Below are 12135 nucleotides of genomic sequence, written 5' to 3' on the forward strand. Positions count from 1 at the left end.
AAGACGTCACCTCGAAACCAAACCCAGAAGTGGGAAACGGGCCCGAAGAAGACGACTTCAAATCCCACCTGTCCTTTCACTGACTTTTACAGTGTCTCTAAATACACAACCAAATATACTATGTACTATCTATTTGTTTGAAACAATTGATACACACACGCGGTGCAGTAACTAAACATACATGTGGATTAACTATTGACACACACTCAACATTACAGTTGTTACTTTATCTGTACCTTTGAAGGTACTGTATATAGTTTTAGTTTTCAATTGTATTTTATTTAACCTTTTTTTAATAGTAAGCTCTTTCTACCTAGCTTTTATTTTTATTTAACTGTTGCACTGCAGAGCTAACCAGTGTCTACTTGTCCAACACCTTTCATTGTACTGTTGACCCTGTGTTAACGGCATGTGACAGATACAAACTTGATACTTGAAACTTGAAATTTGAAATATTATGGAATGCATTCGCCTGAGAGAATTAACGAAAATTTTGTTAATTCTTTTTTGCAAGGATTTTGAGCTATCTCGTTAATTAAAAAAAAACTGAGTAGGATTTAATTTCCTGGATTCTCATAACTGCAGGAAACTCGCAAAGTTCCTGCATTTTGCTCAGCGTCACTTCATTAGATCAAACAAAGAACATGGATGGTGTACAGGTAATTGTTTGTGTGCTCTGTGAACTTCTTTAAAACTGTCACACATTGTTTTTCTAAATCCAATTAATAAACCAGAATTAACTTCTTGTTAGCATATTGTTTGATAAGTCAAACAATATGCATGTGTCAGTGCCGTTTGGGAGATAAACTTCCAAACAATCAAATCTCGAAATAATTTGTCCAAATCCAATTAGCCTTGCAGTGTTATTTCCCCATTCAGCCAGGGAAACATTTTCTATCTTATCATACCAAAACAGAGAAGAAAATTAGGCATTAGAGGTAGTATTTAAAAAAAAACTGTTGATTGACTGTCAATTTAAATACAGCCATTGTTAATCCCACCACTGAGATTATTCAAACAGGCACAAACTAATTGACTACCCAGTCGCCCACATACATGTGCAACCATAAGGGAACATTGGACATACAGACAGTGTTATGTGATCTGCATGGCTGCACATGTGAGGTGTCATCTGAGAACTAAGACCTCAGAACTATTTATCACAGTGTTCATGATAGTCCATCAGGTACACATTTTAATAAACGTTAAAAGCCTCACATAAACACATTGGACATTTTTTATTTATTAAACCCTTCTTCACTATAATTGAACAATCTTTATTACATTTTATCTCTATAAGTCATAATATCCACGGAACACAATTGGACCCTGTGTTTGTCTTCACTGAGCTCAAACACTGATTTCACAGCACAAATGTCATAAATACAAAAGCAGTGATAAAATCTACTCTCTTATTTTCACATGTGTCTAGTTTGGAACAAAATGTATCCTTTTTTTTCAATACAGACAATCCCATGACAAAGTAAATGAGACAACATTCTCCTTATAAAACCTCTTTTAAAATCATTAGCTCTGGATTCTGGGTTTGATTTTTGAATTCATGGCAATTGTGAAAGAGTAATTGTTGCGTAATCTTGCGAACTAACAACCAAACCAAAGCAGACGTGAACAACCTCCTTGGCGGACAAAGCCTTACACATTCATGGATGTCAGTCCCCTTACCATGGTTGATTTTTTTCATAAAGATTATTTCATGTTGAAGATGTAAAAATCTCTGGATCCACAACCTTAAATGAATCTTCTCCAACAGTCATTTCGCTCTTCTATGGCCCATATTCCAACCTTCGAATAAATTTCAATAACATTGATTCAACAGTTTTTGTATAATCCTGCAAAAAGTCACGGAGCGATGACAACCACCTTGGGGAGGCAATCATTTCTTGTTTGTATAAAATGGTAAAATATGTTGATTTCATACTAACTGCAAAAAAACGGTACAATACATAGTTACGTTTCAATTAGTATGCAGTATAGGATACAATTACATATTATGTTAAGTACCAAATTCTTTTGAATCTGTAAATTGTTCACGTCAACATACTACAATAATGAATTACTGCAGAATAAGATAAACCAACATTGTACTGCACACGTCAATTCAAACCAATGACGTCAATGTTGCACATGTTGCATCACTATCAAACCTGTTGCACTGCCATTAAAAGGTCAAACAAACAGCAGAGGTCAGAGCGACATCTGTACAGTTTACAACTTTAGCAGTTTCCTGTAGGCTGCAGCATTGAAGTCACACAGAGTTGCTCATGCAGGTGAGAGGCACAGAGGTGCGGGACACTTCTATGTGCACAATGGACATGGGGAACTGCTCACACTCCTCCTCCAGCGGGTGGCAGCGGCAGTGCAGGAGCACCTCCCTCACCTCCTGCTTGAAGTTGGAGTTGAGGAAGCCGTAGATGATGGGGTTGATGCAGGTGGAGGACATGGCCAGCAGGTGGCAGAGGGAGAAGAGCAGGTTGTGGTGGCAGATGGGCAGAGCATCCTGGTTCCAGTCGGACACCACATTAAAGATAGTGAGCGGCAGCCAGCAAAGGGCAAAGGCCGTTATGAGGGCGACCAGCATGATGTTGATGCGCCTGCTGTTGGTAATGCGATGGCTCTCGGGGGTCCTGGCACGGTCGAGCATTTCTTTGCGATGACGAAGGCGCACGAAAACTCTAACGTAACAGAGCAGCACCAGCAACAGCGGGCCGCAGTACTGGAACAGCAGGAGCCACGTGGTGTAGGCGAGCCTGTGCTGCGGGGACGGCCAGTGCTCCAGACAGGCCTCCATGTGTGGAATCGTGGGGACGTAAGACAAGAGGGTGTGATATGAACCTGGAGGCACAGATGAGTTTTTGTATGTGTAAGAGGCAGGTTGAGGCAGTGAGGCATTGAGGTGAGCCTGAGGGGAGGACCAGTGATGAAGTGGAGACTGGGGCAGGATCCCATTATTGTAGGGCTCATTCGTGAGCAGCTGAAAGACCAAGAAGGGGGTGGAAGTCAAACAGGCCAGAATCCAAATGAGAACGAGTACCGTGTAGGCCTGTGGAACGCTCGGCTTCCACCCAGAGGGGTTAATGATGAGCTGATGTCTTTCCAGGGCGATGAAAACGAGGGACAGCACGGACACCGTCACAGATACGCACTGGATGAACGGCACCAAGCGACACAACAGAGACCCGAACACCCAGTGATCCATGATCGTGTATATGACAGTGAAAGGCAGGCAGAAGACGCACACCAGAATGTCAGAGAATGACAGGTTGCAGATGAAAATGCTGGTGACGTTGACTTTCTCCCTCCGACGGGTGATGATGCAGATGAGGCCGATGTTACCCACCAGCCCCAGCACCATTGTGATGCTGTACAACACCACGAGACCCCCCGTGAGAACAGGAGACATATGGCACTGCTCATCGTGCCCGAGAACAAAGATGTTGGAGAGGAGCTGGGACTCGTTCTCTGGCCATTGCACAGACTCGTGACTGCTCCGTCCCTCTTCCCCTGGTAGGACGAGCGATGAGGTGGAGCCGTTCAAGGGCAGGGGCAGAGCTGTCGGCGGCAGCGGCGGAGGAGACTGGCTTGTGTTGCCACTCAAGGACATCTCGCCAGGACGTCAGTGTCACCAGCCTCCAGGATCAAACTGTCCATCCCAGTCCAATGAATACATGCATCTGTGACAAAGAGAGAGAGAACACACACACGCAGAGAAAGACAAAAAATACTCTTAGAACTCTTCAAAGAATTTTCTTCTTTGAGAATGACATTGTTATTCTGAGAGAGGCACAGAGTCAAGAGAGGTTCATCCTGTCTCTGAGGAGGAATGACTCTGAGGAAAGATGCAACATGTGAGAACCTTCTGCAGTTCAATAAGGTTCAATAAAGCGTTGTTATCAAACATCATGCTCTATTGTCGTCATGCCAGTGGAAAAGCTCAGCCCATAGATTGTATATAAAGATGGTCCGCATGATGCTTCACCAAAAGAGAAGCCAGAGTGTCTCAATTTCTACCTGGTGGCCGGCTGCAGTATTGGTCATAGTAAGGTATAAATGTGCGGTCGTGACAGAATAATCCCACAAAATTCCCTTAAACAACATCTCAAGTTGGAACAAAAACTTTGGAAACCTTGTGAATGCAACAAAGTCGGAACTACCGTCTGAGTAGGTAAGTCTGTCTCCTCCATGTTAGCAGGTGGGACATGGACCAAACCAAAAACTAAAAGTAGCCACATAAGCAGATACATTTTTTTCTCAAAGATGGTTTCTGTCATTTTGGGTAGCTCTTATCACAATAGTATTTGCCCAAGTACTAATGTTATTTGATGCAATAAAACGGGGTGAAATTCCTGTCATGATTGACAGCTGAGACTTACTCATGATTGGTTGAGTGCTTGGATCTATGGGACCTTGATACTGCGGCTCCATCCCCCAATCAGTACTACACAGACTCTGGCTCTGAGCAGGATGGTGGCATTCATATCCAGGATATTTTATCTTCATTTCTGGATAATGAGGAACTGGAGCCATGCCATCTGTTTTTATTCACAGTCTATGGTCGAACAAAAAGGGAACATCCGCACACGTAGTAGCTCCAGTTAAAGGATTTTATTGGCCGTAGTGAAAATACTGAGCATGAAGCACCTTCTTCTTCTGATGTTTTTCTCCTGATGAAAACACCAGGAATGTTGTTTGATATTTCCAGCATCCATGAAATATCCTTTTTAATTAGACTTGCATGTGGTTTTCCCATCATTTTATGGTTCAAATGTTGTTCCTTTAAAAAAAGGGAGAACATATACAGACCTAGAAACTTTCATAAAAGGATTTTATTCGCTGTCGAGACATTTTGAGCAGAAGGCTCCATCTTCTTCTTCTTCTTCTTCTTAGCAATTATACTCAGCATATAAGCATGTGGATTTTTTGCATTTAGATCAAAGCCTTGCTGTTTACTGTTCGTGTTATACGGGAGTTATCAGGTTGATTGATATTCTATGATATGTGAATACTGTAGATCCTTACACATTTGACAATGACTGAGATGAAAATGTTCACAGAATAATCTGAATTTTATAACAAGCACCACAGCTGCATGGAATTGTGTCAGTTCTTCGTTGTACAGTAGCAATCCCTCTCTCCCACTCTATTTACACATCTTAAGATCTCAGATCTGTCAGCTCCCCGCCCACAAATGAGTCCTCCAATCAGGCTTTAAGAATGAACGTAATGACAGTAAGATTACTATGCATACATTTGATCACAGACCTCCAGTTTTCCAGTGCACAATAAATGATGTAGTACGTCGAAGTGAAAGGGCACGGCATTGTCAGATTCCTAAAAATGGATTCTGGCTCCCTCCCCCCCGTCACGAAACCTCTACTGTGAAAACCAGCATTGCAAAGGAAACAAGCCTGTCATTTCCTACTGATGGTACACACTCTTAGCTCTTAGTCCCTTCACACCGCATCATTACTAACATACTCTGGCACTGTGGTAAGTGAGCTGCAGGCAGGGCGGCACAGCAGCAATCCATTTTCCTTCAAGGAAAAAAGATAAAGTCACCTGTAACATATCAGAGGAACCGTAAATGGCTGTAAAAACAGAATATATAAGTGATTAATAAGCAAATTTGAAGCTTGCAGGGTAAGTGATGTGACACTGGACGATGCACGTCCAGCATGTGTAGTAGTTGTGTGTGTGAGTTCCCCTCCTGAGCAAAATCTCAGCAGGATGAGGAACACTGTGACCTGGCACTGCACTGCCCATCATATTCTGCTATTTTCCCTCAGTGAAGTTTCCTCCATCCATGACAGAAATAATGAAGTGAGAGAATGGCCACATTTCCCCATGTACCACATTGTGCTTTTACAGGATTAAATGCGATAAATGTACATTTGAGTAAATGTTTGGAAAATTGATAGATGTTTTATGTCAGTCGTGTTCTTTTATTTAATTTGAGGATTATACTGAAAATGTGTAAAAGTGTGTCAAAAATGTAAATCACAAAAATACATTTAGCACGTACAGAAAAAGCCCCATACTGAGCCCCCTCGATACATACTGTATATATTTATGTAAATTGTGTATATGCCTATAAATAGTGTTTCTGATTTGATTATATATTTGTGAAAAAATGAATATCCCCCTTTTTAATACTGCTTCAAGAGACAACTGGTGAACATGACCATTTTTTGGAATCTGTTCTAAATTCATTTCCATTCATTCATTCAATCATTCATTCATTCATTCATTCATTCATTCAAATCCATTCAGTGTTTCCAGATGCATGCATTCGGAAACAGTTCTTCTCAGTGTTCTCCTCTTACGTGCGGAGGAGCAGGATAACGGCAGCAGGCACTGTGGTGTGCTCAACCTGAGTTAATGACTCCAGCCTCATTTGTCTCTGTTGGGGGTGTGAGGAAGTGTGGGTGACTCCCCCCGAGACCACGACAACAACATGTGAACATTGGTTCCAACCACATTTCCCCACTGTAAATTAAACATTGATGAACATCAGATAGATACTTTCCCCCTTTCTCGTTCTTTTCCTGCTGCAGTTTACCTGCTGAAATTTGGATGCATGTTGTATGAGATGCCTTCCAGACTGCTATTGCTTGAAGACATCATTCAAAACCATTTGCAGAGGAAGATGCATATATAGCACAATATGTGTGGACCCAACAGAAAGAGACAATACAGAAGGAATTTCATAAGTGATGAACAAATAAAATAATTTTCCTCACCAACAAACCATTACAGTGAGTGAAAATAAAGCACTTACATGGTGCGCTGGCAGAGTGGAGCGTCTCTGTGCTGCCAGGATGACAGAGAAACTGAAACTCTGATGTTCGAATCCACAGAGATGAGAATTGAAAAAGGAGCTAAGACATCACAACCTTGCTGTCAGAGGCAGCGGCTGGAGCTGTGTGGCTATTATTGGGCTGTGGAGCCCTTTGGGTGACAGAGACCCTCTGAGCAACAGGCTCTGCTGTCACACAGTGGTGAATTCATTCAATTACATCCTGAAAATGTCACCTGCTGCAAGAAAGTGTTTAAGAGACAAAGAGCAGACAAATAGAAATAGAATGGGAACAGGTTTTTAACTTTATTTAAAGCAAGAGAAAGGTTGATTCATCTTTGTTTATTGGTGATTTAATGTATTTCTGCTCCATAAACCCTGTAGCTGATCAAATGTGAAACAAGACCTAATGCCAGTGTGTAGGTCATGTTGTGTGGTGTGTGTTTAGTTGGGAGAACACTCCTTTGTCTTGTCTGACTTCAGCACCACCTTGGAAGAACATTCCTGCTTATTCACAACCAGCTCACACTCGTCACTGACTTCCACCTCGGTTGGATCAGGGAGCCTGAAAAACACAAAAGAAGATTATTACTCCAGGGTGAAAACACAAAAAAACAAAACACAACAAAGGCTGGTCCGTGCCAAATCAGGGAGAGGGAAGATTTAATATATCTTTTGGGCTTTTTATTGCATCAGATCATTATTATTCCCAATTCAACAACTAACTCAAAGGACCTATGTGAGTCTTGTATTTAATATATATTCAACATTACTTCTCATTTCCCACTGTGGCTCAGGGGTGTTGCAACAGAGTAGTCAAGGCAGGTAATTGCCTGAGGCCAAGAGCTGAGAAAATGGCTGATTATATTTGTCCAAAGCAACAATTGAGAAGGGCCCCCCCAGGTCCTTCTAGCCTGGGGACCCAAAAGTCATCTAAAATGCCCCTGGTGCTCCCTGCATAATTTGAGAAAGGAACACTATATATTTATATAATTGTAGTGTTGGATCCAGTGGTGGGTTCAGGAGGGCACTTGCCCCAACTGATATCTGTCTGGCCCCTGAAGTACCAAGTAAATAAACTAGTCACATACAATCAATAGTAAAAATAAATATGTCAAGATTTTGCTTATTTCAAAGCCATTTGAAAGTACACAACAAGGAACCATTTTCAGAATACATTCAATGATGTGTGGCTTTGCTCAAAGCTAGAGAGTTAACACTAAACCATGACTTAAATGTTCATCTTACTGAATCAGGGACTGTGCATGAATATTGGACATATAATTGGCCCCTCTCAGTAAATTGTGGCTCATTTATGGCCCCTGATTTAGAAAAATCTTAGATCCACTGCTGGTGTCACATAGAGATATGATATTAGATCAACATGTTTTAATGAGCATAGAGAGGAAATTTGACTTAACTACACTTTTAGGTTAAGAGGTTCCACTTGTAGTTTGAATAATAAATAAATAGGATCTGGGTCATTCCATGACAAATGATGATGCTTTTCAGCAGAACTGTCGCAGAAAATTGGCATGCTGACTTGGTCATGTGAAAAATCAATGGAAATGGAATGTCATATGTCTTAGATCTAAATTAAGTAATTTTCATAAACTGATTTAATTCTCATCAGTGCAGACACTTATTGACACTTATGACACACATCACCTTCTGCCTGAAGCAGAATCAACTGTGCACTGAAACCAGAGATCACCACGGTGCACTGTATGGAAGAACACGCAGCATGCAGCTGTCTCCCTGCATTTCCCCTCTGCAAAGAACATGTTTTGGGATATTTGACTGTATGACCTTTGGCTGAGCTGTCTGGAGGAAACAGACCTCCCTGGTCACTAGTTTAAATCACACCTGATCATGAAATTCATGCGCTGGTGGAAACGTGAGAGACATCACATCTACAGTGCCTTGCATAAGTATTCACCCCCTTTGGACTTTTCTACATTTTGTCATGGTATAACCACAGATTAAAATTTATTTCATCATGAGTTTATGTAATGGACCAACACAAAATAGTGCATCATTTGGAAGTGGGGGGAAATATTACATGGATTTCACAATTATTTACAAATAAAAATCTGAAAAGTGTTGAGTGCATATGTATTCACCCCCTTTACTGTGAAACCCCTAACAAAGATCTGGTGCGACCAATTGCATTCACAAGTCACATTTGCAAGTCACATAATTAGTAAATAGGGTCCACCTGTCTGCAATTTAATCTCAGTATAAATACACCTGTTCTGTGACGGACTCAGAGTTTGTTGGAGATCATTACTGAACAAACAGCATCATGAAGACCAAGGAGCTCACCAAACAGGTCAGGGATAAAGTTGTGGAGTAATATGAAGCAGGGTTAGGTTATAAAAAAATATCCAGAGCTTTGAACATCTCTCTGAGCACCATAAAATCCATCATAAGAAAATGGAAAGAATATGGCACAACCGCAAACCTACCAAGAGGAGGCCGTCCACCCAAACTGAAGAGTCGGACAAGGAGAAAATTAATCAGAGAAGCAACCAGGAGGCCCATGGTTACTCTGGAGGAGTTGCAGAGATCCACAGCTGAGGTGGGAGAATCTGTCCACAGGACAACTATTAGTCGTCTACTCCACAAATCTGGCCTTTATGGAAGAGTGGCAAGAAAAAAGCCATTGTTGAAAGGGATCCATAAAAAATCCCGTTTGGAGTTTGCCAGAAGCCATGTGGGAGACACAGCAAACATGTGGAAGAAGGTGCTCTGGTCAGATGAGACCAAAATTGAACTTTTTGGCCTCAATGCAAAACGCTATGTGTGGCGAAAACCCAACACTGCCCATCACCCTGAGCACACCATCCCAACAGTGAAACATGGTGGTGGTAGCATCAGGCTGTGGGGATGCAACTCTTCAGCAGGTAAACTGGTCAGAATAGAGGGAAAGATGGATGGAGCCAAATACAGGGAAATCCTTGAAGAAAATCTGATGCAGTCTGCAAAAGACTTGAGACTGGGGCGGAGGTTCATCTTCCAGCAGGACAATGACCCTAAACATACAGCCAGAGCTACAAAGGAATGGTTTGGATTAAAGAATGTTAATGTCTTAAAATGGCCCAGTCAAAGCCCAGACCTCAATCCAATAGAGAATCTATGGCAAGACTTGAAGATTGCGGTTCACAGACGGTCTCCATCCAATCTGACTGAGCTTCATCTTTTTTGCCAAGAAGAATGGACAAACCTTTCCATCTCTAGATGTGCAAAGCTGGTAGAGACATACCCCAAAAGACTTGCAGCTGTAATTGCAGCGAAAGGGGGTTCTACCAAGTATTGACACAGGGGGGTGAATACTTATGCACCCAACAGATGTCAACTTTTTTGTTCTCCTTATTGTTTGTGTCACAATAAAATTAATTTTGCACCTCCAAAGTACTATGCATGTTTTGTTGATCAAACGGGAAAAGGTTTATTTAAGTCTATATGAATTCCAGTTAGTAACAGTACATAATGGGAAAAAGTCCAAGGGGGGTGAATACTTATGCAAGGCACTGTATATATCAATATGATTTCAAGAAACTTGTGGGAAATGAACCCCAGAAAACATTTTTGTAAAGGAAAACTTAAAGTTTTCATGATTGTTAATCAAGGCATGAAAGTCTTACATGTTACAGCAGCTCAATCCATCATGTGTGCAGGAGCATGCCACGCAGTCTCTGACCCACTCAGAGTCAAAGTCCTTGTGCGCTCCGTCGTGATCCACACACCCTGCATGTGAAGAAAGAAGAAACCACAGTTCAGAGGAGCAGTCGACCTCACAGTCACACTGTGCATGAGTGAACTGAAAGGTGTTAAGGAAACCCACAACAGATTGATTATGCAGTAACACTTGATGAAGAAGAACTGAAAGCAACTTCTGGCAGAAAGAAAATTTCCACTCTCCTCTGTTGCTGTTAAAGCCGACTCACCTTTTGGGGGGTTGTTCACATCTTTGGTGACTAATTCTTCGAAGGTGCAGTCAGAGTGGCACAGGACAACCAGTCCCAGAAGACAAACAAACACGTGGAGCAAAGCCTATAAGAGGAAATAAATCCCAAAGGTGCACATGGTGAATGTTTTATTGTCTATGTAATATTTATGCAGTTCTCGTAAATTTACTTCATTTATAAAGCACATCCTTTTAAGATAGATAGATAGATAGATAGATTACTTTATTCATCCCCGAAGGGAAATTAAGTCGTCATAGCAGATGGTACATTTGAATACAATAAAATACAATACAACATAATAAAATAAAATAAAAATATTGAGGTAGAAAGAATACAAACGAAAACACAAGATAAATAGGTAGATAAGGTGCAGTGGCAAGATGATGGTAATAGTACTGATGATATGCTGATCTCTGGAGGCCTGGAAGGGAATCACTTATTCATGGTTTCATCATCACCTATTCACCTTTTTCTTGACAAGAATAAAAATCCCCTAAATGGAATAAAATAAAACACTCTACTGTCAGTACACTTGATCATTTTGGCTGTTTGCATGTACAAAACTGTAGTTTGCCATCATCATATATGATACTATGACTTTTTACATTATGCCAGCAACATACAACACCGTCAGTAAACAAAGAGTTATTCCTTGACAAAGGTTAGCAGCAGAAACAGAAGCAACTTAAAAATAATATTATCTGTAATATTTTAATTTTAGAAAAAATCGTAATCGTTCTGTGTATGTTTTTGTTTTTACAAATTAATTGATCCTTTTCAGTCTTTCCTAAAACTGCCACCACCAGCACTGCAAGTACCACTACATCCACTGCTACTAAAGAAAATAATAGTAATATTTTCATTTGTTTTAATCAAATTTTATTAAACGTTTGACCATGACATATAAAGTTCAATAATAATGTCTTCAAAGCCTAGTATATATTATTAATCCACATCTTAGTTGATATTTAGACACAAAGTAAAGCTCATGCCTCCACCAAGACCCAATAGTCCCCTTAAATAAGAAAATTATACATCAAGACCCATGAATTTATCCCTGGGAATCGGTTAGGGTTAGATGTCAAAAAATGTCTCAGTTAAAAACTTAAACAATGATGTAAAACCGATCGATGAAAAGAATTGAGATTTGTAAAATGTTGTAAAATACGTACCATTCTCAGATGTGATGTGAACCAGTCTGGGGGAAGGTTATGTGCATACGGACTGACTCTAATGTTGGCTTTATATTGGAGGTGTGCCCCCTGCACTGTGATAATATCTGAATAGTGATGTGATAGGTATATTTGCTTTAAGGTGAGGAATATTTGTAAAGCTTTAAGCACATTAAAG

At 40.7% G+C, this 12135-nt stretch overlaps 2 protein-coding genes across 2 annotated transcripts; both read right to left on the reverse strand.

Moving 5' to 3' along the window:
• Positions 1–2266: 2266 nt before the first annotated feature.
• On the reverse strand, positions 2267–3622 carry npy4r (neuropeptide Y receptor Y4). Its single transcript, XM_053435937.1, has one exon. It carries the CDS (start codon positions 3620–3622, stop codon positions 2267–2269), a length of 1356 nt encoding a protein of 451 aa, XP_053291912.1.
• A 3474-nt stretch (positions 3623–7096) lies between these two features.
• Positions 7097–12083, reverse strand: si:ch73-288o11.4 (beta-microseminoprotein). Its single transcript, XM_053435979.1, has 4 exons — positions 11958–12083; positions 10765–10870; positions 10462–10564; positions 7097–7379 (listed from the first exon to the last, which is right to left on the reverse strand). Exons 1-4 carry the CDS (start codon positions 11958–11960, stop codon positions 7259–7261), a joined length of 333 nt encoding a protein of 110 aa, XP_053291954.1. The 5' UTR covers positions 11961–12083; the 3' UTR covers positions 7097–7258.
• Between the last annotated feature and the right edge of the window lie 52 nt (positions 12084–12135).

This window comes from Pleuronectes platessa, chromosome 12 (genome assembly GCF_947347685.1).
Source record: "Pleuronectes platessa chromosome 12, fPlePla1.1, whole genome shotgun sequence".
Taxonomy (NCBI): Eukaryota; Metazoa; Chordata; class Actinopteri; order Pleuronectiformes; family Pleuronectidae; genus Pleuronectes; species Pleuronectes platessa.